Raw genomic sequence first — 26,421 nt, 5'->3', positions numbered from 1 at the left:
GGCGTGGACGGGCGCAGAGCGGGAAGGTCTGAAGCGGCGGGCACGTTTGTCTGGTGCTGCTCAGACGTGGGGCTGGCTTGCCCAAGGGTTGCTTAGACTCAGGCTTGTTTGGGGTTCGAACTTGCATAAGTCCGTGTTAGACTCTTGTTCAGGCTGTGTGTGTGTGTGTGTGGGTCTCTTTATACTAATTTAAAGGTAGCCGTTTCATCTATGGAGCAAATGACATTAAGTGTACCCTAGATGTCACGATGAAAGAAAGCAAAACGGACGCAACTCCTGTATCGTTGACCTTCCTGATAGAGGAGAAGGGCAGTGCAGAGAAAAACAGCAATACTTTTCTACCTCAAGAACGAGGAGTATAAAAAATCCCATGCCTCCTCGACCCATATCTGTTTGTTTTACAATGCACGGCATTCCGAATAAATACTTACTGTATTATTGGCTCTAAGATCACGAAACTGACGTGCTTAACACCTAGGTACTAGGTGTTACAAAGGGGAGGGAGCTTTATTCCGAGAGAATTTTCTCATGAATGGTGCATTGGGTCGTGGAGGAACTAGAATTTTGTCCGCACTTGAGGGTGGGTTGCTGGGAAACAACCACACACTAGAACGGGCTAAGCGAGCAGAACCTTACAGAAGGTCTTTGGTCCAAAAAATGACTTTGACCTTCCAAAGATGGCGTCTCGACTTTAACTACGGACATCACGCACACAGTTTCCGGTATGGCCGCCACTTCCGGTCCCAAGACCCGACAGCTGTCCTAGGTTGTAGCCGTACCCAGGTTATACTAGCGAGCCTTTCTTTTGGACAGTGGCGTCTAAAGACGCCTAAGGATAATGTTAGCGGCGGATTTTTCACCGTTTCCTGCGACCCGAAACCCTCCATACCACTCCCTCTGGTGGCCGAGCGGAGTTTTGGTCAGGCGCACGCCACGGACAGCCCGATGTTCGCCCGGCTTTGGCGGGCGAGGGAAGACCCGAGAGTCGCGGGCTGCGCAAGATGGCGACGGCGGCCGCATCCTCGGTGTCTGAGCCGGAGGTTGAGCCCCACACCAGGCCTGAGGCCGAGGGAGAGGAGGATGACGCGAAGCCGGCCGGTGTGGGCAGGAAGGTGCGGTCGGGCGCTGTGGCCGCGGAGGCGGTCAAGGCCAAGGGCCCGGGGTGGGAAGTTCAGCAGGAAGGCATGAGCGAGAGCGATGGGGATGAGGAGGACGCCATGGCTTCCTCCGCTGAGAGCTCCGCCGGGGAGGACGAGTGGGAGTACGACGAGGAGGAGGAGAAGAACCAGCTGGAGATCGAGCGGCTGGAGGAGCAGGTGGGCCCGGGTGGGCGGCGGGCTCCCCTTGGGTCCCCAAGTCCGGCCCGCCCCCTCGGTCCTCCGTGGTTATGGAGACCGCTGAGGTCTCCAGGGCACTGTCATCCACCGTGTGTCCCGCGTCCCGGGCTCAGTGCGTGCCCAGAGCTTTCCTAAAGTATTCCATTGGATTCTCCCTACAGTTGGGGAAGTAGAGTTAGTCCGGTTTCATTGGGAAACTGAGGTTCCTGCACAAGGTGACACTTCACTGAAAGTGTTTGTCTTTTTAGGCTGAACTCTGGCTCTTACCCTCTTTTTTTTTTTTTTGTACTTTAAACTTGTGTTTGTATACATGCGGGGACACGGTTTTCTCTTAACCTTGTGGGTTTCGGGGATTGAACTCTGGTTATGGGGTGTGGCGGCCAACCGACTTTACCGGCTGATCCATCTCTCCAGCCCTGGACTGCCACTCTTAACCAGATGGCGTAACTGTCTGACAGTCGGAGGAGAACTTATTTTCTTTTAGGGATAGTAATAGTGGTCAAATGTCGTGCAGAACGGAAAAACGATCGCGACTGTAATAGAGGCGCAGAGGTTGAGGCTTTGGGTCAAAAGCCCAGATCTCTTTCTTCTTTCTTTCTGTGGAGGCGGGGTTTCAGGCAGGATCTCAGTATGTAGCTTTGGCTGACTTGGAACTCATCATGGAAACCGGGTTGGCCTAGAACTTATAGAGATCTGCCTTCCTCTGTCGCCCTGCCAGGCGAGAGCCACCATTCTCAGGCCTCCAATTCCCTCTTAACTTATTTTATGTGTATGAGTGTTCCCCGTGCATGCGTGTATGGGCAGAGACCAGGAGAGAGCATCAGGTCTCTAGGAACTACGGTTACAGACTGTTGTCAGAGGCTCGGTGGTTGCTGGGAATCAAGCCTAGGTTCTCTGGAAGAGCAGCCCGTGTTTCTTAATTGCTGAGCCAGCATCTGAGTTCTGTAATAGCTCCTTCTACTCACATGTTCTGGAGTGACTTTACAGCTTCCGATGTAGACTAGGAGCAATAATTCCTGTAAAATGTGGTTATCATAATCACTATAACCCATGACACCTGCTTAATGAAGTTGCCACAGTAATTATGACCCCAGTGCCTGGTCCTTAGTAGTAAGGTGGTCCCTGATCTATTGGTGATAGCTCCTTTATAATTCAGTGTGCTAGCAGGGATAGGTGATAAAAATCAAATTAGAATAGTAGGAGCAAAGATGCATGAATAGTCACTGTCTATAAACGTGGGCAGGGAGACAGGGATGCAGGTTTTTGTCCCCATAGCTAGTCATAGCAGGACTCGGTGCCCACGTTCAGGCCCGCAGGGGAGAAGGGAGCTTTGTGTCACTTGGAAAGCCTTGAGTTGGTGGAGGTAGCACCTGAGTGAGACCTGACACGGTCCCCATGCTTCTGCTTGAGTCTCCTGTTGGGCAAACCCAGCTGTAAGCCATTGTGCCAGGAAGACCAAAATCTAGTGCACCCCAGTTGTTCATAGGGCAAGGAGAAGATGTGGAGGACTGGGACTCCAAAGAGATGAAGCCTGTTCTCGTGAGGAAACAAGGCTCAGCAAATGGCAGGGTTACTTTTCTGAACTCACACAAGTGGGACTTGATCTCTTATGGTCATCTGTGAGGTGCAACCCCTCAGTGGTGTGGGGCGAGTGACACAGGCCAGACAGCTAACCTTGCCGGGATTTATAGCACTGATTTTTCTAGTTACAAAGTGAAGAGCTAGCTTGTCCTCTTGTTACTATGTCCATTAGAGGCCTTTTGGAGCAGGTGGTTATCAGTCCTACTTGTTAGTAATAAGTGTTCTGAATCCTTTTTGTTGTTTGGGGAGACAGGGTCTGTTTTTGAAATGTACATTTGTTTGTTTGGCACCCAGGCACAAGACAGTTTATAGGAGTCATGGTTCTCTCCTTCCTCATTGCTGTCTCAGGGATCCAGGTTATGTTGTTGGGCTTGTTTGCAGGTGCTGAGCCATCTCTTCAGCTCCAAGAGGACTTTGTAGCTCAGGCTGACCTGGAATTCATTCTCTAGCCTACGCTGGCTCAAACTTCTGCCTTAGCCTCAGCCCCAGCCTCTCGTATACAGTTATAAGCATTTAGCTGCCATGCCCAGGGGCAGTTGCATTGACTCAGCAGAAACTCTGGTGTACGGGAAGCAGACTGGCTCTCCTGGCTCTTAAAGAAGAAATGCCCTTAGACTGGCCCACTTTGGTGCATAATGCATGTTAAGTGAAGGCCCTTCCCATCCTCCCGTCTGCAGGCTAGCAGTACCCTCTCCACTGTGCCTTTCTTGTGCACAGGCTGGAGCCTGTGTGTGGGGCGTCCTTTGTGCTCTGCCTTGACCAGGTAGCTTCGGCTGAGTCTCTTTAAAAAGCCTTTATGTCATTAATGATGGAATAGAGCAGAATGTATACTCGCTCATCACTGAAACTGTTTGGAAATGCCTCTGTGTGTGTGTGTAGACATTTGTAGGCTGAGGTCATCCTTTCCTGAACAACACCTTCCCCCACTCCCCACGCCCACCCCCAATCCCTGTCTCTCCTTCCTCAGCTCTGGGACTGTTAGCATGCCACATGCCTGGCTTCAGGTGGGTGCTGGAGATCACCTCAGATTCTCATGCTTTTCCACACACACCTGCCCTCTGAGCTGCCTAGCTGTCCTGATTATAGGTCAGGTGCACTTGCCACTGTGCTTCCATCCAGGCATCTCTCTTGTTTTAGAAAGTCTGAAGCTGACACCAGAAGCCACCCTGTTCAATTCAGGCTTCTTTTTGGCTTTTGCTCTAGACCTACATGTGGTGTCTTAGTTTTTTTAGTTTTGTTCACTGTTGACTGTGGTGAACCCGACTGATGCAACTTAGGGGCAAGTTCCTCACAGCTTGAGGGTCTAGTTTATCACTACAAGGAGGTCAAGGAGCAGGAGCATGGAGCAGCTGTCAGTCACACATAGTCAAGTGCAGAGGGAAGGAGTGCATGTGTGCCTGTGAGTTCTCAACTCAGTTTGGAACTGGCCTGCCTAGGGAATGTGCCACCCACAGTGTCAACTCACCTAGTGCAATCAAGACAGTCCTTTGCAGACACAACACAGGCCAGTTATGTCTAGAAATCCCACACCGAGGCTCTTTCCACGTGATTGTAGGTTGTGTCAGGTTGACAGTGGGAACTAATGAACACACGGTGTTCATGGGAAGGACACTACTCATCCCAGCAAGAACCTCCTAGTCATGGACTCACATTCAGACTGGACTCCCAGGACTAAGGTGGTGTGATGGTGTTCTCCCTGAGGAGGAACCTGAAGTGCATCCCTGCTGACCTCTCTCTGTTGCTCTTACCTTGTATCAGCTTGACACTCAATCTTAAGCATGGATGCATGTGAGGTGTTCCCTCCCCAGCTCCTCAGCACAGTGCAGTGCAGCCTGCAGGATTACCCCGCTCACCTGCAGCCCGAAAGATTACCTCACTCACCTGCAGCCTGCAGGATTACCCCACTCACCTGCAAGCCTGCAGGATTACCCCACTCACCTGCAGCCTGCAGGATTACCCCACTCACCTGCAGCCTGCAGGATTACCCCACTCACCTGCAGCCTGCAGGATTACCCCACTCACGTGCAGCCCGAAAGATTACCCCACTTGCTCTAACTCTGGCCTGTGTAGTTCACCCCATGACGGGATAGATGGGCTTCAGATGTGTGATGATCTGTTGCCTTAGCTTCCAGATGCTGGGCTCACAAGCATGAATGTAGCTTGTCTTTGCTACTTTGTGGGTTCCTTTTTCTTCTACCCATTCAACCCCTTAATACTAGGTAGGAAAGACGAGGATAGGGGAAAGGGACGTTTCCTGCTGACTGGGGCATCGAGCTCCTTGGGGCAAGTTTGATCTTCGCCATTAGGATATCTAGTCTCAGTCTCTGCACAGTGACTACTTGACAAACTGCAGTCAGCTGTATCCACCCACCAACCAGCCTCCAGCTTTTGGGCCCTAGTGTTTGTCCTCTGGAAAGTCCCCAGAATTCCAAACATCACTGTCACAGGAACTGTCTGCAGCTGGCCAAGTCTCGCCCCTCCGAGGGCCGAGACCAGTCACAGTCAGCTGTCGTGGACGGTCTGAAGCAGTCCCGTATCCCACTCCTGGGATTAAAGCAAACATTTTTATAACATTTCTGTGTTTTTAAAGAGACCCTATTGCTCACTCATGTAGTTGGAGGCCAGAGAAGGCGTGGGTCCCTGTGACTGGCGCTAGAGATGATTGCAGGCTGCCACACGTGTGTTCAGAAGAGAACCTGGGTCCCTTGAAGAGCATCTCCGCAGCTCACCTTTAAGTCATTGCTTATGTTTTTGTCACATCGTCCTGTGCATTTTGGTAGCGAGCAGCTGGAGAGCGTAAGAGTCGGGCTCTTGAGTCCCATTTACAAACTCTGGGTCGCAGTCAGGCCATTGGCTGTTTCCAGCAGGCGGAGCAAACACTGCCCTGTGTGTGTGTGTGTGTGTGTGTGTGTGTGTGTGCGCGCGTGTGTGTGTGTGTGCTTCCTTACACAACTGTCTTGCTTTCTAGACTCTGAGAACAGCTGATGTCTGCTACCTCAGAGCTGCCAAGTAAAGAAAATATTAAAAACAAGAAACCACCAGAAAAGCTGTGGCCATGGCAGTGCCTGTCTAGAGTCAGCCCAGGTGCCTGTGGCTCTCTTGTCACACAGGAGCTGTTATGTAGGTTTGGGGAATGTGCCAGAGTCGGTGGCTACAGTCATGGATTCCACACCAACTTCTTGCTGTCCTTACTTCTTTCCGTTCAGTAAAATGAAGGAACTCCTGTACCTGCCATTTAAACTCCATGCCTCTGTGGGCGGAGACTGGCAGGGCCCCCACATAGTTGGAAGTCACAGGTCTTTGTTAGAGAGCCTGTGCTGGGGCTGGGGCTGCTGTGCCTGCTCAGGGCTGCATCTGCTGTTATCCAGTGACAAATGCTAAGCCGTGCTGAGGCTGGCTCTTACGATTGTCACTGTTCTCTCAGCTGTCCCTCAACGGCTATGACTACAACTGTCACGTGGAACTCATCCGGCTGCTGCGGCTGGAGGGGGAGCTCAGCAAAGTGAGGACGGCCCGCCAGAAGATGAGCGAGATCTTCCCCTTGACGGAAGGTAATGCTGCGGGGATGGGGCGGTGGGCTTGCAGAGCGAGGGGAAGGAGAGCTGCCTGCTTCTCGTTTCTTCATTGTCCCAGACTGTTTTGCAGAATGTGGTTTGATCAGTTATACAGATTCACGCGGAATACTGGTTTCTTACCCCAATACTATGAAAAACATTCTTTTAAACATAATTCCAATTCACTGTAGTCTCTTCCATTTCAACACGTGTGTAGTTAACCTATTGTACCACAGATTTGTAAATTTAGGTAAACATTTATAGTTTTTTTAAAAAATTACTTATATAATGTATATGAGTACACACACCATAAGAAGACATCAGGTCCCATTACAGATGGTTGTGAGCCACCATGTGGTTGGTGGGATTTGAACTCAGGACCTCTGGGAGAGCAGTCAGTGCTCTAACCACTGAGCCATCTCTCCAGACCAGATTTATAGTTTTAAATCTCTTAAGCTTTTCTGAATATGGGTTTTTTTTGCCTGCGTGCATGTATAGGTGTATCTTGTACACACTGAGGCCAGAAGAGGGAATCAGATCCTCTGGAACTGGGTTATGTATGCTTGTGAGCCACCATGTAGATGCTGGGACTCGAACCCTGGTCCTCTGGAGGATCAGTAAGCTCCTTACCTCTGAGCTATTACTCCAGGCTGAAAATGCGCAAATGTGTGTTTGGGCAGTCGTTGTACATCTTGTTTATGTCCACACACTTGCTCCTGAGAAACACAGTGGCGGTGAGCAGCTCTGTGGCTGGGCCTGTATGTGTTCACAGCTGAGCGTTCAGACATAGCTCTCCCCACCTCTCCCTCACAAGGCAGAGCTCCCTGAAGCTTGGGAGAGACCACACTGCACAGCTCTGTCAAGCCTCTCACTAGCAGGCCATAAGCAGATCACGGAGACGGGGACGGGGTTTTCCAGCAGTCAGCTGAGCGTACACAGCAGAGTCGGATTTACGTCGGTGTGTCACGGGCTAGCTGGCCCTGAGTTACCAGATGCATTTCATCACTATTAGGATCTTACAGGATTGGCCTGCAGAGTGGATGGGAACTTGTCAGGGTGGTGAATGTCTGACGCCGGCTTTGGCGCCCTCTGTCAGGAGCGCAGTCTGCTCTGCTTTAAGACCCCGTGGGAGGGAGCAGGTGCGGGCGTGTGCTGAGCCGCGCTGTTGTCCCTAGAGCTCTGGCTGGAGTGGCTGCACGATGAGATCAGCATGGCCGTGGACGGCCTGGACCGCGAGCGCGTGTACGAGCTCTTCGAGAGAGCCGTGAAGGACTACATCTGTGAGTGCCGCCCTTTCCTGCCCTGTGCTGTGCTGTGAGGTATTGCCAGGGACGGAGGATCAGTCTAAACGTAGAGTTGTGTTTTCTCTGTGAGCACTACTGTTCAGTAGAGTTGTTTGGGCCTAAGATGAGAGGAGAGGTATTTGTGGGGAGGAACTAAGTGCCTCACTCAGCATTTGTCCCATAGGGAGGGCTTACACTTGAACCCCCTCCCCCCAGTGTGTGAGCATCCTGAGTGCTGGGACTAAGACCCGACAGTCTGTCCCTTTGTCCTTTTCGTCACTAATGCTTTAGGCGAGGTCTCAGCATCAGCCTCGTCCCCACATGTACACAGGTGTGTGTCCTCACACGCTTATCCCTGTCATCATGAGTTCCAAGCCAGCCTGAGCTACACAGTACCTGGGTAGACCAGGTAGGCATTCAAGGGTAGCCCTGAGTGTCTAGTGAAATGAAGGCTCTCCTGGGACACATGGGATCCTGGCCCAAATTAAAAATCCAACTGCTGAGAACACTATATGGGTCCTAGCTCTAAGATGACCAAAAATAGGTCTGTCAAAAGGGGCTGTGGCCTTGTGCCTTCATGTCGGTGGTGATCCTCCTGTCTGCTTTTCTTGCACTGGGTACAGGTGTCATCACCACATCCATGAAGGTAGACTTATTAGTTGTCACAAGGGTAGCACTCAGTGCAGATGTTGGTATCAGAAGCTCCACGGTGTGCGTGAGCTCTCAGTTTCAGGACAGGCAGGGATGAAGAGAAGACTTGCCTCAGAATCTCCAAACAAGTGGATTTCTAGTCATAGGCTCAGTGCTCTTGGTGTATCTTTCCCTTTTCGAGAAACTAAAACACTTTGGACAAATGACTCAGATGTATAGTCATTGAAATCTGTCTGTCAGTTCCTTCAGACCCCACCCATGTGTGTGTGTTGCTTTGTTGGGGATAAACCCACAGAGCCTGTGGGCTCCATGTGGGCATGCGCTTTGTCTTCATGAGGGTGACAGGGGGCATATTAATCAGCTGAACTTACAGATCACTTCTTGTGTTTTTAGGTCCGAACATTTGGCTAGAATATGGCCAGTACTCGGTTGGTGGCATTGGTCAGAAAGGTGGCCTCGAGAAGGTTCGCTCTGTGTTTGAAAGAGCCCTGTCATCTGTTGGCCTACACGTAACGAAAGGCCTGGCCATCTGGGAGGCCTACCGAGAGTTTGAAAGTGCCATTGTGGAAGCCGCTCGGGTGAGTGCCCAAGCCTCTGATTCCAAACTGGCAGGAAGTGCTGTTTGGAAACAAACGTCCAGGAGTCTGGCTAGCTTTTGCTCATCTGTTAAGGGATGGGCAGTAAGCAAAGTCACTCTGGCAGTGAGTGACTTACCTGATTTAGAAGTAGATGACTTTTCTTGCTTTATGTAGCTCTGTGTGTGTGTGTGTGTGTGTGTGGTGCATGTATATATGCATGTGTATGTGGGCACAGACATGGGTTTTTGTGTCTTGGTGTGTGTGTGTGTGTGTATTATGTGTGTATATCTTTGTATTATGTTCAGTGTGACTGAGGGAGGTTTCCCACGTGTGGATAGACAGCTGGGCCCTCACTGGGCCCTCACAGGTGGTTGTCACAGGTCAAGCATTTCTGATCTAGAACTCAGAAATCCAGAATGCTTCGTGTCCCAAACCTTTTGAGCACTTACTGACAGTGGGACAGGGACACTGGCCCTGTGGCTTCCTGACCTCCTGTGACATTGTGTGAACTGGCTTCAGGCTGGATGAGGTATTTCTGCCAGCAGTGGATGCCGGGCTCATTGTCTCTGCTCTAGTCTCCCGTCCAGGGAAGGTGCTGATGAAGCCTCGGCGGTTTCTGTCCTCTGTCTGCAGAGACTGTGCTCTGCAGTATCTGTTCCCCTGTCCCAAACTTTGTCTGGACAGGCCCAGGCTGGCCTCAGACAACAGTGCCGGCTGCCTCTACCTCCCCAGTGCAGGGCTCAGGTGCCCACTGTGCCTGGCTCTCCAGACACTTGTCTGCTTGTCTGCTGCGGCTTGGCTCTGCCCTGGGCTAGATCTTGCCGCTGCGCTGTATGCATTCTCCCAGCCTCCCCCATTCGCCACAGCCGCATGTAGAAGTTGGTTTTCTCCTTCAGCCTGTGGACCTAGGAACAAACAAGCCCTCTTACCCGCACAGTCATCCCACTGGCCCCTGGGTCCCTTTTACTCCTTTTCTCTTGCCACAAGCCCTAGAGGCAGCAGTACACACGACGCCAACTATGTAAAGCATCATAGGCTTTTTCCTGAAGTAGGAACCAATGTTCTCCTTTACTACTGATTTGCCTCTAGCCCGTAGCCGCCTTCCTTTCCCCTTCTGACCGGGAACAAACCTTTGATTCACAGCTGGAGAAAGTGCACAGCCTCTTCCGGCGACAGCTGGCGATCCCACTTTACGGTAAGAGGAGCAGATTTGTCGGCAGCCAGCCCTCGCTCGGCTTTGCTGGTCCCTCATTCACGACCTTCCCCAGCATCCTTCGGGGCAGGCAGGATTGGAGCGCTCGATACGGTTGGAAACGTCTGTTTTGAGTTGTTAATGCTAAGAGTTATTAGGCTTAGTGGCAGGGCGAGAGACCATGTTTCCTGGAGCCCAGTTGACATTACTTTCTACTTTAAGACGTAGCTGGGAAGGGGGACATGATCACAGCACCTCATTTCCTAGGATACTGTTGACCTGGAGTCCCGTGCCGGTCTGTCTGCATGTCACGGTGTTCTGCCCATTCTTCATGGACTTTCTTTAGAAGTTGACTGTAGCCATTCAAATCTCAGTTTTAGCGGCTTTGCCTCGGGATCTGTCATGGGTGAGCCCATCTTGGCAAGGCTCAGCAGTGTGCATGGGCAGTGTTGGGAAAGCCTTTCGTGTGTGTGGAGTTGGCGCTGCCCTTGTCTATCTGAGGTCCTGCTCAGAACCTTGGCAGCTGCCAGAGCCCTGAGACCTGTTAATGATGGCTCCCTGGACGGTGGATGTCATGTTAGCAAGTGCTGTCTCCTGGGATAGTTGGGTGTCGTCCAGAACTGACCTGTCTGTGGATTCCATCTGACATGGTGGCCTGAGGCAGCCGGGCTGCTCTGCCATTGGCTTCAGCTTCTTTCCTCCCTGACCCTGAGGATTACAGTAGAGCTTACCGTGTGGGGTGGGGGACAGTGGTGTGGCTCGTGGTCAGTGCTCTCCCCGATCATTAGTGGGGAGGCTTGTCTGGCTATTGTTCTGAGATGTTCCGTGGGCTCCTGTGGGCTCCACAGGACGGGGACCTGAACAGAGAGGGCTGTGGTAACCACAGCTGTGGGAGGGTGGGCAGCACTTCCGACTTCTGGCTTCTTTATGTTGATAAGACTCAGTGGCCCAGCCCACAGCCTGACTCCATCTTTCTGCAGAGATGGAGTCCACCTTCGCAGAGTATGAAGAGTGGTCAGAAGAGCCCGTACCGGAGACGGTTCTTCAGAGCTACCAGAAAGCCCTGGGGCAGCTGGAGAAGTACAAGCCCTTCGAGGACGCGCTGGTGAGTGCCCGTGCCCGGGGACCTCCCAAAGCTCGCCACAGCATGCAGTCATAGTCTCTTGCCGTGTGTAACATGTAGTGCATATAACAGCGTGAACTCGCATGTTCCCAGCACAGGTTACGAGAGAGCACTGCAGAGCCCTGGGAGTCTCCTTCGTGCTCCTCCCCCTCCAGGTCACGCTAGTCCCGCCCCCTTTGATAGCTGTGCTCATGTGAAAGGACCATTAATTAACACAGTGCTCGATCTGCTTGTAGAGCCTGACACAGTGATTCAGGCTGCGTGTGTGTGTGTGTGTGTGTGTGTGTGTGTGTGAAGTGTTCAGCCCATGTGTTGCCCCTTGGGGTTGTATGTGTAGCAGTATGCACAGGGGCACAGCATCTGTGTACACAGAGGAGTTTCTCTAACGTGTTAGGAGAGGAAACTTGCTGGTCCCAGGTACCTGCACCCCACCAGCAGTGACCCTTCCTCAGCTCCCAGTCCTATGTTGGCATTAGTGAGTTTAGTTTGTGCTCCAAGTTGGGTTGGAGTTTTATGTTTTCCTTGATTACTAAATACAGCACCTGCTCGTGTGTATTGGCCATTGGGGTTTTTGTTCTGTGAAGCCTTCTCAGCTTTAGCAGCTGTAAAGCCCTTTCTTCCCTTTCTTTTTCTGGGTACTTTTTGGGAGTCCTGGATTCTGATGGTGTATTTTTGCTTTTGAACTACTGTCTTTGTAGTGATGGTTCATCGTCTTGAAACCTTAACTCGGGTTTCCTGTCTGAGTCTCCATCTAGCAGGAACAGGCAGGCAGTAACAATCTGAACCTGTGTGGAGAGCCAGTGTGGTCCTTATAACAAGTGTGTCCTTGTTGCAATGTAGGGCCGGCCACACGGTGACTGAGTGTGCGCCGTGGCTCTGCCCACTGCCCTGCTTGTGCTGACAGTTGACAGCTCTTCCCTGAGTCTTTCTGAGGGACTGGGGTTTCCTTTGCTTTGTTTCCAGACCTACACTTAACTTTTCAGTTCTGTTAACTGTTTGGTTGCTGCTGCATGGGTCTGTGGTCAGTGTGGGGAGTTCGAGTCTCACCTGGGAGGCTGTGGTGACTGCAGTAGCACGCCCACTGTCATGGAAGCTTTAAGCAGTGGCTTTTGGTGAACTTGTAAGCTATTTCTTTTTAAAGAGCTACTTTCTGCTGTGGTTGCGGATGTGCAGAAAGCAGTTGGTATCTCCACATCGTGTGTTTTCCATCCATAAGCTTGTTCATGCAGGAGTTAGTCTTCAGCACCTTGCATTTGTGGGTGGCGTTTACCACACCACACTGTGCTCTTATTTTCTTGAATTATCTTGCTGTTTGGTTTGCTGCTTCAGGCATCGCTGCCAGCACCACCTTAGTCTTGGTAGGTTCACATTGGCAGCCTTTCTGTGAGCGCTGCTTTCTGTGTTCACTTCTTCCCGTTGAATCTCAGCTCTGTATCTGGAATCCTCTGGCTTGAAGTTAGTGTGTGCTGTCTCCGCACCAGGATTCTCTGGCAGCAAAATTTCTCTGTTTTGTTTCCAGCAGGCCCTGTCTTTGTTTCTCTGTTGACAGCTGTTTTTAGGCTGTAGATTGCACTGGTGTGATGTTCTTGACAACAGTACATGTGTCTTTTGTGTATTGTCATAGACAACTCAGCTGTCTGTCTCTGACCTGCCTCTTGGGAGGGAGTCGGCAGTGTCCGCGCTTTGAGCCTCCCGTTGGTGCGGTGTGAGAGCCACAGTCTCGTTACCCAGTGGGCAGGCAGCCTGTCGTCTTTGAGCTTCCTTGGGCATCTCCGCTGCTTTCAGTATCTTTCTGAGCACAGCGAGTTAGAGAGCGAGACTGTGAGAGTCAGGATGTGCCTGGTTTGAACCCAGCTCTACCACTTACAAGCTCTGATTCTGGGCAAATGTGAGCTTCCCTGTGCCTTAGTTTCTCTGGCTATAAGGCAGGGACAGTACCAAAACCTGCCTCTTCTATGTTTTAAGGATCAGATTGTTAAAGTCAGCTGAAGCAACTGGGCACGGTGGTGCACACCTCTATTCCCAGCACTTGGGAGGCAGAGGCAGGTGGATCTCTGAATTTGAGGCCAGTGTGGTCTGCATAGTGAGTTCCAGGACAGCCAGGGCTACCCAAAGGAACCCTGTCTCAGACTCCCCCTCCAAAAAAAAAGGGGGGGTCAGCAGAAGCTTGACCCCAGGGGTCTTTGCCCTCCCTAGACTCCACCCTCTGTTGCTGTTACTGGAACAGCTTGTGTCCTTCAGTGGCACATGGTCACTGTGGGAAACTGGCTCTGCAGTATCCTGCTGCTGAGTGCAGGAGCCATGTGCTCTTCTCCCTTTCGTCTGTAAATGGCATGTGTGCACTTACGTGTAGCAGAGTGGGACTGAAGAGGGTTAGTGGGCAGTGTGGCGTGTCAGCCCGGCCTGCCCGTGTTCTAACACTGACACCTTCAGTGCTCGGGATGTTGTAGGACAGGCTTTGGATGCTGGTGGCTGAGGTCCCCAGTGCTTGTAGGTCATGGATCTGTCCTGTTGTGGGCAGTTCTGAACAAGAAGAGCTGGTGGCTCTCATCCTGGGTCAGCTGCTCCTGTCGGGCTCACGTGTGTGGTTTTTCCTGTGTCCCAGCTGCAAGCAGAGGCCCCGCGACTGGCGGAGTACCAGGCTTACATCGATTTTGAGATGAAGATTGGAGATCCTGCTCGTATCCAGTTGATCTTTGAGCGCGCCCTGGTGGAGAACTGCCTGGTCCCAGACTTGTGGATCCGGTACAGTCAGTACCTAGTAAGATAACGGCTCCACTTCTGTTTCTTGCAAGGTAGACCTTAGCAGCGGTGGCGCGGTTGCACGGGGCCCTGTCTGCTCTTCCCTGCCTGCCGTCCTGCTGTCCTCTTTGTCATTTGCATAGGGACTTACTGTGTTTGATGCTACTTTAAACTGATTGGCAGCTCTAGAGGGATGTCTGTGGTCTTCTTGAGGACTCTAACAGATCTGTGCTATGCTTCCATTACGGGAATATGGTAAATGTCAGAGATGGATCAGGTGAAGCCTTCCACACACCCCAGCGCTGGCCTTAGCAGCAATCAGCCGTGTGGCTGGGCTCCCTGTTGGCTTCACTGTATTCTTCCCTGGGTCTCCATCTCTGTTCTTCACCGCTGACCCAGCATGCACATTGGTGGTCCTTCTGCGTGAAAGGACCCACCACCACAGATGGTGAAGTCCATCTGTCAGGGACATGTCCAGTGACAGCTCCCTGGTGATTTCTTCCTGAGGAAGCTGGGCCACAGCTTTTTTTTTTAATTTATGCTTTTGACTTCATTTCTTTTGAGACAGGCTTAATATGTAGCCCAGGCTGGCCTCAGATGTGTGACTCCCTGCTTCAGCTTCCCGAGGGCTGAGGTGACAGGTGCACACCTGTGCAGGCCACTGTGATGAGAGACATTTCCAGTCTGCTGTGCTGTGCTGGGCATGTCTCACTGACGATCATGGGTTTTCTCACGACCAAAAACCTGAAAAGAAGCAACTTAGACTAGGAGGCTGAAGGGGCGTAGTCCCTGGTGGTGGTGGCAGGGTGGGGTGGTGACGTGGCTCTGGCACAGGTATCTGCTTATGGCATGGTCTTAAAGACCAGAGACAGGGTACAGGGTTAGGTTAGGACTGAGCTGTAACTCAGAAGGCTCTCACTTCTGTCCCAGGTACACCTGCTCAGCAAGGGCCTGCCTCTCAAAGTTTCAGAACTTCCCAAAACAGTGCCAGCCACTGGTACTGGATATTGTAAACATGAGCCTATGAGAGGAGTTTCCGTTCAAGCTCTCACACTGAGGTGGTCTTACGGTCTGTCCTCTCACTCTGGAATTCTTTGTCATAGGATCGACAGCTGAAAGTAAAGGATTTGGTTTTATCTGTACACAGCCGTGCAGTAAGGAACTGCCCATGGACAGTCGCCCTGTGGACTCGGTACCTCCTGGCCATGGAGCGGCACGGACTGGACCATCAAGTGATTTCCGGTGTGAATGTTTATGTGGGAGAATCTCTTAAGTTATTTTTTCACAGTGTTCTTCCTGTGTAGCTCAGGCTTGCTGGGGTGGCAGGCATCCATGTCTGACAGCTCTGAGCCTTCTGTCTCAGTTGAGGAGCAGAGGCGGCGCCCAGGCCTGCTTGCAGCAGCCAAGGCCCTGTGGCCTGTGAACTGTGCCTGTCTGATTGCCTAGTGCTCTTCGCCTCTGCTACTTCTGAGTTTTGTAGAAGTCCCAATCTGTCCTCCTTGCCCAACTAGGGCTCACTCACTGTGGAGAAGACCACAGTGCACCTTTGGGTCTGTTCTTTTCCTTCCTTGGTGTGTGGTGCTGAGGATGGGAATTTGTAGCCTTATGTATATATGTATGTATTTATTTTTGAAAAATTTTAAAAGATGTATTTATTATATATAAGCATACTGTTGCTGTCTTCAGACACACCAGAAGAGGACATCAGATCCCATTACAGATGGTTGTGAGCCACCATGTGGTTGCTGGGAATTGAACTCAGGACCTCTGAAAGAGCAGCCAGTGCTCTAACCGCTGAGCCATCTCTGCAGTCCTGCCTTGTGTATTTATAACTGCATAGTTTATAAGTGCATAAGTCACATGTTTATTGAGTTTTGACAACTTTCCTTGTTTTTGAGTGGACAGTGGTAAATGTTGTCTCTCTGCATTGCAGCAACCTTCGAGAAAGCTCTGAGTGCCGGGTTCATCCAGGCCACTGATTATGTGGAGATCTGGCAGGTGTACCTAGACTACCTGAGGAGAAGGGTTGACTTCAGACAAGGTACGGTGGTGTGGTTTCTTCAGACTGGACTTTGTCGTTGATTCCCCCCACACCTGTGTGTGTGTGTGTGTGTGTGTGTGTGTGTAAGATCAGCCTTGGGTGGTGTTCCAAGAGCTATTCACTGATTTTTGAGACAGGGTCTTAGATTGGTTGGTCCTGAGCTTAAGCTGGACTGGCCTGGTTGTGTGTCTCCAGCTCCCCAGCGGTGGGACAGCAAGTGTGTGTGTGTCACCTCACTAGCTCTTTGCTTGGGCGCTGGGATCAGGCCCTGTGCTGGCGCAAGCACTTTAACTGCTGTTCTCTTCTCACACATTGTTTGGGGCCAGTGTCCTGTTCAGACACCTCGTGATGGGAAGGGCGGGCGAGTGACTGCTGTCAGTGACGCTCTTCAGAGTCAGACCGCAGCCGCTGGCGCCTCTCACCCTTGGTTTTCTGTGTGTCCTTCCATAAGCCTTGTCTTAGTGTCTTTTCTGTTGCTATGGTGAATAGTCAGACAAAAGCTCCCAGGGAGAAGGGTTTAAAGTCTCACAGTTAAAGGATAGTCCAGCACATTGGGAATTGTGTGGAACTTAGGGCAGCCATCACAGACAGTTGTGGTGAGAAGGTGAGAACAGCAGGTGCCTGTGCCTCTGCCTGCGCCCTGTCCCTCACCAGCCCAGGATCCAGTCAGAGGACAATGCCACCCACCGTGGGCAGGCTTCCCTACCTCCATTAATGTAACAGATCATCCCTCACAGGTACCTGCTGGTTCTAGATTCTATGGGGTTGACACTGACTGTCACAAACCCCAAATCTTTTTTCTAGTAAGACTGTCCTGCTCTTTTAGATCTTTGTCCACAGGGTCCCTGTTCCACACCAAAGATCAGCTATGGTGCTGCTTCATACAGTTTGTGCCACCTCCGGTCCCTGGTTCACATGTCTCTGGCCAGTGTCTGTGCTTCTCCCTGCCACGGTTGCTTCCTGCCGTCTGTTACTGTGAGCGTGTGTGGCAGGTCCCGTGTTTATAGTAGGCTCCGTGGCTCTGGTATGAGATTCTGAAATGTCGGCTTTGGTGGCTTTATGGAGTTCCTCTCACCTTTTCCAACAGACTCTAGCAAGGAGCTGGAAGAGCTTCGGTCCATGTTCACGCGTGCTCTGGAGTATCTGCAGCAGGAGGTTGAGGAGCGTAAGTGCCCAGCCCACTGTCTGCCCAGCTGCCTTCCCTGTTGTTGCTTTGGAGTCACTCTTCCCAGCCGGATGCTCACTGTATGGCCATCCTAATGTTTGCATTCTGTTCTGGAAGGTTTCAGCGAGAGTGGGGATCCAAGCTGCCTCATCATGCAGAGCTGGGCTCGGATCGAGGTGAGCATCTTCAGGGACCCAGGCCCTGAGCAGTGTCTAGGGCCCAGAGGATTTGTGTGCTGTGCTTGACTTGTCTTCCTGTTGAAGATATTCCCAGCCAGAGCAGCTTAGCAGCAGAGCCTGGGCGTTGGCTGTGACCCATCACCCCCTCAGCCCTCACCTCACTCACTTCCGCCTTAGGGTTGCTGAGGGTGTGCTGTTCACAGGCTCCCTGCAGGTGCTGTGTGAGCCCAGCTCTGAGCGAGAAGCTCTAACCTTGTCCAGAAGATGGACTGTTTGAGCAGCAGCACAGTAGATGCTCCTAGGACAGCGGCACCGAGTCGTATGAGCTGTGAGCCTTCCTCCCCAGCGGAGAGTTCTACAGCTCCAGTTCTGTTCGGTGGAAGGAGTTGGGTCAATGAAACTAAGCTTTGTTGGTTAATTCTGGATGAGATTCTTGTTGAATTTGGAAGGATAAGGAAACAGGTTCTGCACTTAGATATGTTGCCAGTTTAAATCACATGACTTTGAAGTAGCAGAACTGGCTTCTGCTGGTGGATCAGTATCTTCTTCTGGAATGATCCCCAAGTGAAGATTGGTAGTCGGGTTTGGGAAGAGTAAATGGCTACTCAGAACGACCATGTTTGCAGGAACTATTCCAAACCCCTTACTTGGGAGCCAGGGCCTCACTGTTACAGGCGCTGCCTGAGCTGCAACTCCATATGCAGACCTCTGGAGGCTGCTGAGCATTAGGACTCATGGTGCTGGAGGGAGGCCTGGGACCTTCGGGATTAGTGTGGCAGTCGTGGGGCAAGAAGTTCTGAGGCGTGTGAGGGTTCGGGTGTCCTAGCTCATCTTGCTCTGGCATTTTAGGCTCGCCTGTGCAACAACATGCAGAAAGCTCGAGAACTCTGGGACAGCATCATGACCAGAGGAAACGCCAAGTACGCCAACATGTGGCTGGAGTACTATAACCTGGAGAGGTGAGGGGCCCAGCGTGGGTGATGTCCTGTCTGGTTAGGGCTAAGGTAACCTTTCTCCAGATCAGTGTTTTCTCTCCCCCCCCCCTCTGTGTGTGTGTGTGTGTGTGTGTGTGTGTGTGTGTGTGTGTGTGTGTGCTCTAAATGTTCTTGTTTTGAACATGCCTGATTGCACTGGGGTGTGGAGTCAGTGTTTTATATTATATTATGTATAGGAAAGCATGAAGTACTAAAGAGACGGATCAGATGAGCCAGGAGACCAGGCTCATTGTCACTCAGGGTTCAGGGTGGGCTCCGTCACGGTGTGCTGTGCTGTGTCCACCTGTAACAGTTTCCCCTTCCTCTCTCCCAAGATTGAGGCTCTGTGTAGCCCAGGCTAGCTCATGGGGATTCGCCTGCTTGGCCTTCCCAGGGCATATCAAGATGGCAGGCGTGAGGTGACACTGCCGCTGTTTGATTCAGCACATGTTGAAGATCCAGTGTTTCTAATGCTTGTTCCCTTTAAAACAGTTTGTTTTCTTACTTTAAAAAAAGAAAAAAAAAGTGTGCCCGTGTTAAACTAGTTAAAATGCACTTAGAGGTGTGTGGTGGAGCGTGAGCATCTCATGGCCCCGCCCCGTCCCCGCAGCGGCTCTCAGGGTTCATCAGTGTTTGTGTGGGGTGCCAGCTTTACTGCACCGGGAAATATGCAAATAAAACTTATTTTAAAGATGACAGAGTATACATTTAACATAAAACCCTTTTTAAGAAAAAAGAAAGAGGGCTGGAGAGATGGCTCAGCGTTAAGAGCACTGGCTGCTCTTCCAGAGGTCCTGAGTTCAAATCCCAGCAACCACATGGTGACTCACAACCATCTGTAATGGGATCCAATGCCCTCTTCTGCTGTGTCTGAAGACAGCTACAATGCACTTATATATAATAAATTAATAAATAAATCTTTTTTTTAAAAAAAAAAAAAAAGAACTTTTTATACTTTCCAACCCCCAGATAATTTTGTGTCACAGTCTGGGATTTAAAAAACAAAAACCACAAACATTTGTTTTTCTTTTTTTGAGACAGGGCCTTACTGTGTAGGCCAGGCTGGCCTCAAACCCATAGAGATCTACCTGCCTCTTCTCCCTGCTACTGGGGTCAAAGCACCGTCACGACTGGCTCAATACCTTTTTAAAATTTTTATCTTTTGTGGGCGGTGTTCGTGTGGACGTTTGTCTGTGTCTTACATGTGTGCCTGGTGTCCACAGAAGCCTTGGAACTGGCATCACAGGTGGCTGTGGGCCACCATGTGGATGGTGCACTCTGACCTCTGACGCCTGCCAGAGCTCCTGATGCTATTAACCGCTGGACCGGCTCTCCAAACCCGAGCCTCGTGTTGTGGCAATGTATTCACGTCATAGGCTGTCTGTCTGTCTTTCTGCCTCTTGACTTGGTAGACCTTTGGCCTGAGGTGTAATCCTGCAGTGTCTGCACTTCCGTGCACACACAGCTTCTCACAGGGAGGCTCCATTGCTTCCCTACCTCTGTGCCAGCGCCAGCACTGTAGCAAAACCTCAGGATTTCAGATGCTCCACTAAGGCTCCTGAGGCCTTGGGTGTGCAGCTCGCAGCCAAAGCAACCCTGCTCTGAAGATCTGAGTGTGCGAATACATGCATTCACACATGCCAGTGTGATCAGCATTCTGTAACTCCTTAGGGTAAAACCTGACTCATCCTGAAGTTAAACCATTTTGGATTCATGGGTTCTCAGAGCCCTCCAGTGGACTGCAGGAACTTTGTGCAGGCGCATCAGGACCTGCATTGTTCCTCCCACGTCCACAGAAGGCCTGGCTCCAGGCTGCTGCCCAAGGTGCATTTCCAGGTGCTCCTGTGTGGTCAAGAGAAAGCGTGCATGGAAAGTCTCCCCCATGACCGCAGAGGCCTGTGGCAGGAGAGAAAATGCCGTGCTGCTTCTGAGAGCTGCAGTCTCTGCCTCAGCAGGCAGCCTGTCCGTGGTCTTTGCCATGGGCCATGATGGCAGCTGTTGGTTTTCTGCTCCAGGGCACATGGTGACACACAACACTGTCGGAAGGCTCTGCACCGAGCTGTCCAGTGCACGAGTGACTACCCTGAGCATGTCTGTGAAGTGTTGCTCACCATGGAGAGGACGGAAGGTAGGAGCCTTGCCTCTGCTGTCGGCTTGGGGTGTGGTCCTTTGCCGGTAGTCTCCCGTGGAAAGGCCCTCTGTGGGGACAGATGGTTGCTTGCCTGTGGAAGGGAGTCTTGCAGGAGCTCTCAGTGTGCAGGCACAGGAAGGCAGCCGTCAGCGGCGCGGATGTTCTGTGTTCTCAGGTCTCAGACACCCCAGCCTCACTGGTTAGTGCCACTAGCTGTCCTGTTGACCAGCGGGAGCCTGAGTGAGCACTGCCACCTGGCGGGGTCTGCACCACAGCCGCACTTGGAGACACAGGGCTCCGCGTGGCCTTTGGTCCCTTGTGGAATTTTAGAGCCACAATGTTGTTCCTAAGCTGTAGCAATAGAGCTTTGGGGAATAGCACAGCTCTCCCTCTCCTGGGGCCTGTCTGGATTAGGGTGTGAGACCTCGGCAGAGGGCAGAGTAGCCCGCTCACTGGAGTAGCTGCCCGCCTCTTAAGTCTCACATGCACTTTGCATTGGCACGTTTTATAATCTTTACCGTCAGGAACCTGCAAAGTCAGTTCCATTTAAGTCTGTCTGTGGAAGGAGAAGAACACAGGGCAGCAACCCAGAAGGATGTCGGAACTACAGACTCACAGCCTGGTGCTGTGCATTGTCTTAAAGCAAGAGCCGCTGCAGCTCTTGTGAAGGGAGCAGTGGGGTCAGGGCACACTGCCAGGGTCTGGAGTGAGCGTATCAGAGCTCTGTTTCTCTGTGTCTCCAGGGACCTTAGAGGATTGGGATCTAGCCATTCAGAAAACGGAGACGCGCTTGGCTCGTGTGAATGAGCAAAGGATGAAGGTAACCGGGGTGCTTCCTGAGGGCTGGGGCCTGTACTGCTCTGCTCCTTCATTTGCTTTGGGTCTTTTGTCTGCATGAAGGTTTGCACCATGTGTGGGCAGTGCCCACAGAGACCAGAAGAGGCAGCATGGCACATCTTCCAGTGTGTCCTGTCTTCTCGTTCCCAGGCCGCGGAGAAGGAAGCAGCTCTCGCACAGCAGGAAGAAGAAAAGGCCGAGCAGCGGAAGAAGGTGCGGGCAGAGAAGAAAGCACTGAAAAAGAAGAAGACCAGAGGCGCAGACAAGCGCAAGGCGGACGAGGACGATGAGAGAGAGTTGGGTGAAGAGGAGGAAGGTAACGTCAAACAGGTGGGGCTGCACATGCGCCGCATGGAACCTCTGAACTGAGCAGGAGTGGCATGGTTTCCTCAGGGTGAGCACTTGCCACTGACCTCACCTGGAATCATAGCACTGTCACCAGCTGCCACTTCTCTCAGTAGTGACTCTGCTAAAGGCCCAGTTGAAAGCGAATGCTCTGTGTGACCCTGTGTCGCTTCTCCTTGAGGCAGTGGTAGAGGCCGTCCGAGCCCAGACGGTGTCTGCTGGCAGCATGCAGAAGGGCTCTGGCCAGTATTGAAAGCGCATGTGGGGCTTCCCAGTTCTGGTCTTCATGGCTGACTTGGGGACATAGGAGAGGGACTTCTGACTCTGCAGTGATGGCCAGACAGTGGGCATTTATGCTCTTGACATAGCACCGTTGCTGTGGTGTAAGTTGGGCCCACACTGTGGAGCACGGTGACTGTCCCTCCTGTGTACACGGTACAGTTTGATTGTGGTGGGCCATGCCCCACGCTGAAGGAATGAACTCAGGCCTGATTCACTGTCTCTGCTTCTCTTTTCAATGCCTGCAGAGCAGCCTTTCAAACGCAGACGGGTGGAGAACAGTTTGGCCTCTGGAGAGGCTTCAGCTATGGAGGAAGAAACAGAACTCTCTGGGAAATGCGTAACAATAGATGTTGCTCCTCCGTCCAAGCAGAAAGAGAAGGCAGCCTCCCTTAAGCGCGACATGCCCAAGGTGGCTCACGACAGCAGTAAGGACAGTGTCACCGTCTTTGTCAGCAACCTGCCCTATAGCATAGAGGAGCCAGAGGTGAAGCTCAGGCCGCTCTTTGAGGCCTGTGGGGAGGTGGTCCAGATCAGGCCAATCTTCAGCAACCGTGGGGACTTCCGGGGCTACTGCTATGTGGAGTTTAAAGAGGAGACGTCAGCTCGGCAAGCCCTGGAGCTGGACAGAAAGACTGTGGAAGGAAGGCCGATGTTTGTGTCCCCCTGTGTGGATAAGAGCAAAAACCCCGACTTTAAGGTATGTTTTTCAAAGAGCGATGTCTTTAGGATGGGCTGCCAGATAGGCAGTGCTCAGTGCTGGGCCACAAGGACTGTCTGCTGGCAACAGCAAGACTTGTGAGGAGCTCACGGTGCCTCATGGGTTGGTTGCTTTGAGCCTCCTCTTGATTGGTGATGGCCAGAGTTAGGTTTTGAAAAGATGGCTGCTTTCTTTTGTGTGCTTAAGAGGGTGGCAAGAGTGATCCTTCACCTCTGTTCAGTGCATGGCCATTTACAGAGGTGGTGTGCCCAGGTGACTTTGTCACATAAGTCTCTGAGACCAGATATGGCTTGGGTGTGCCTGCCCGAACTCTGGGCTTTGCCTTTTTGCAGGTGTTCAGATACAGCACCACCCTGGAGAAACACAAACTCTTCATCTCCGGCTTGCCCTTTTCCTGCACCAAAGAGGAACTTGAAGGCATCTGTAAGGCTCACGGCACTGTTAAGGACCTCAGACTGGTCACTAACAGGGCTGGCAAGCCAAAGGTGAGTGGCTCCAGCAGACTTTGGGTCTGTTGTTAGAGTGGCTGGGCTTCCCTTCCCTCCTCCCTTTGCCCTGCTGGATCGTGTTTGGGACACAGTTGGCTTCACTTCCTAGCTCTGAGTCTGTTCACATTCGAGAGTGGTGGAGAGCCAGGCGAGGACAGTGGGGTGCAGGTCTGCTCGCCTCCTCCACCTCAGGCTGGGTTTGCAGGGCTTCCAGTTTCTTTCTCTGGAGTGAGCACATGTGAGAGGCTTTTCAGATTTCAGTCAGTGACAAACAGCCAAACAGTTAGCAGAGGTAATCTGTGGCAGGATGGCGCATTCGGAGGTCACTGCCGATGAGCGCCTCCCACTGACCTGGCTGTGCACTGTGTGTTTTAGGGCCTCGCGTATGTGGAATATGAAAATGAGTCCCAGGCCTCACAGGCCGTGATGAAGATGGACGGTATGACTGTCAAAGAGAATGTCATCAAGGTGGCAATCAGCAATCCCCCTCAGCGGAAAGTTCCAGAGAAGCCAGAAGTGAGGACAGCACCAGGGGCCCCCATGGTTCCCCGGCAGATGTATGGAGCGTAAGTGTCTGCTGCTGTTTTGTGCAGATTTGTCCTGGCCATTGCTCAGGGACAGAGAGTCATGTCTGGGATGGTAGTTAGTCAGAAAAGCCAGGACCTGCTGCTCTGAGTGTGGTCTTTGGTTTCACTGGCCAAGATGTGCACAGCAAGTCTCCAGAGGGAAGAGGCCCTAGCGGCATGCTGTGGTGTCTGCCAGTCTGCTCCTTTTTTTTTTTTTTTTCTTGGTGGCATTGGGGATGAAACCCAGGGCCTTGTGAGTGCTAGGCAAGTGTTAGGTTTCTGTCCTGGTGAGAAAGAACCTGGGGAAGAAAGGGTTTGTTTGGCTTATCACATAGTCAGTCCATCCTCAGAGGAAGGCAGGACAGGAACTGAGGCAGAGCCATGGAGGAACACTGCTCACTGTTCATACACAGGGAGGACGTGTGTGCAGTGCCTGTGGAGGCAGGTGCTGGGACTTAGTCTCCAGTCCTGGAAGAGCAGCAGGTGCTCATCTCTCTAGCCCAGCCTGCTTTCTCATATAACCCAGGACCCCTGCCCAGGGCTGGCCCATCCTCGGGGACCGGGACCTCCCACATCAAGCACTAATCAAGAATAGTGCTCTACCAACTTGTCCACAGGCTCAATCTGGAGGAGACATTTTCTTGATCAAGGTTCCCTCTTCTCAGACGGTTCTAGCATGTCTCAAGTTAAAACCTAGCCAGCACAGCTGCATTTTTAGCTTTTGACATTTTGAAACAGGATTTTAGCCTCCTCCGGAGCTGGGGTCACAGGCATGTGTCTGGCGAGCCCCGAGGCAGTATGTGTCGCCTCAGTCTCCATGCCTAAACCAGAACTGGAACCTGCCTGCTTCCAAGACATGGTAGGCGCTCTGCAGGGCAGCTGACATCCCATAAGGAGCCAACAGTGAGGTTGGGGAGATGGCAGCCATTTTTGTCGCCTCTGTGACTTGACATAGGGATGCTCCTTGTCAGAACTGAAAAGGAGGAGACTTATTCAACTGCTCCTCACTTCCTAGTGGGGATCCAGTGCCTTGTGGGTCCTGTGCTCTTTTCTTGGTGCAGGTTAGAACTCAGCTGTGCATGCTGGGTCAGCAACAGTTCAGTTTCATGTCTTCTGACTTGGTCTGATAATCCCAGCATCTGAGTCCAGCTGGGGCCGTGAGTTTGTGCTGCCAAAGGGTCATTGTGTTTGCTCTTCTAGGCGCGGGAAGGGAAGGACCCAGCTCTCTCTTCTTCCTCGAGCTCTGCAGCGCCAGGGTGCTGCTCCTCAGGCTGAGAACGGCCCAGCTCCGGGGCCGGCAGTCACCACCTCCATGGCCACGGAGGCTCCTAAGATGTCCAATGCGGATTTTGCGAAGCTGCTTCTGAGAAAGTGAGCAGGAGTCTGAGATGGGGATGCCTTACCTACTCCTTCATGCTGGCTGGGCTGGCCACTCACCTGCGCTCTCTCAGAGTCTCCTCTGCTGTAGCTGGGAAGGGAGAGCCTACCTTGAGCATGGCAGTGAGGAGTGTTCCCTCACATTGAGGGCGGCGGCCGACCGCTCTACGGGCTGTCCCTAGGTACATTAGTGTCCTAACAAGGAGGGACTCAGCTTTCGAGGCCCACTTGTCCTGATACTCTGACCGCCTCTGGCCCTTTTTCTACGAACCCCCTCCCTGGACCTGCACAGCACGCGTGCCCGTCACTCTTAAGTGTGAAGATGGAAGAGCTGTCACTCACCAGAATGCCCTGTTCAGTGACGTGCAGGACATCACAGAAGGCACGTTCAATGGGTTTTTGTCCAAAGAAGCTATGAGTTTTTCTATTATGTATTTGTAATCGACACTTTGTTTTATGTTCCCTAAAGTGGAATGTCTGCCACATTTGTTCATAGGACTTGTATGTCACCCATGGACCATTCTCTTTGCCTAATGACTGGAGACCTCAGCCCTCTGTTCAGACACGTCTAAATGCCGTGTCTAGTGCGAAGTTGAGTTTCCCATTTAGTTTTGTTTATTAAACTGAGGTTCTTATAGAAGCCTGCGCGTTGTGGCTGGGTGGGTGTGAGTCACAGTGGGTGGGCGTCACATGGTGCCCCTGCTTTTCCTCAGTTGTGTGTTAACAGCTTGTGCACATCAGTCCTGTGTTGCTAATCGTGATTCCGAGTTGACAGACTTGAGTTTCTAGCAGCCTGGCACTGCTGGGAAGATTTTACTTCCCACTTTGCAACAGCTTTTGCCCTCAAAGCCCTGCAGCAAGGGCAGGGCAGGCAGTGGGGAAAGGCCTCGCTGTATCACTCTGGGGGCCAACGTGATTGATCTGTGCGCGTGTGCTGGGCGCTGACTGTTGTGTGCCCACATGTCAGTCAGGCTTTCTGTGACGTTTGTTTAGGTGTTAGCAATGAAACCAAGGCCTCGTGCAAGCTAGGCTCCTTCTCTGCACGGGAGCCCTCGGCCTACATTCAAAAACTAGGAAGAAAGATTTTTACTTTTGTGTCTGTGTATGTACACGTGTGTGCCATGTGCCCAGAAGAGTGCATTGCTGTGTCCCTGCAGCTGCTGGAACTGAACCTGGGTCCTCTGCAAGAGCAGCGAGTGCTCTCAACCCCTGAGCACCTCCAGCCCCGCCCACGTTAGAAGCAGCTTTAGAGAATTCAGTGTGCATGACTGCTGTGG

At 52.0% G+C, this 26,421-nt stretch overlaps 1 protein-coding gene across 2 annotated transcripts; it reads left to right on the top strand.

The window, feature by feature from the left end:
• Positions 1–1,001: 1,001 nt before the first annotated feature.
• On the top strand, positions 1,002–25,767 carry SART3 (spliceosome associated factor 3, U4/U6 recycling protein; the record flags this gene model as incomplete). 2 transcript variants are annotated; one of them, XM_080940404.1, is made up of 19 exons in its annotated part: positions 1,002–1,316; positions 6,343–6,469; positions 7,648–7,752; positions 8,800–8,984; positions 10,128–10,179; positions 11,157–11,281; positions 13,905–14,060; positions 15,145–15,283; positions 15,975–16,082; positions 17,170–17,247; positions 17,365–17,423; positions 18,276–18,385; positions 20,416–20,528; positions 21,275–21,351; positions 21,519–21,684; positions 22,241–22,692; positions 23,046–23,198; positions 23,577–23,767; positions 24,968–25,767. In XM_080940404.1, 19 exons carry the CDS (start codon positions 1,002–1,004, stop codon positions 25,140–25,142), a joined length of 2,886 nt encoding a protein of 961 aa, XP_080796530.1. In that variant the 3' UTR covers positions 25,143–25,767. The 2 variants fall into 2 exon arrangements, with proteins under 2 accessions (XP_080796530.1, XP_080796529.1); XM_080940403.1 differs by having other exon boundaries at positions 10,074–10,179.
• Between the last annotated feature and the right edge of the window lie 654 nt (positions 25,768–26,421).

The sequence above is a fragment of the Micromys minutus genome (assembly GCF_963924665.1).
Source record: "Micromys minutus genome assembly, chromosome: 29".
Lineage (NCBI taxonomy): Eukaryota > Metazoa > Chordata > Mammalia > Rodentia > Muridae > Micromys > Micromys minutus.
Note: the sequence above shows the minus strand (reverse complement) of the source record. Positions and strands in the feature narration are given on the sequence as shown.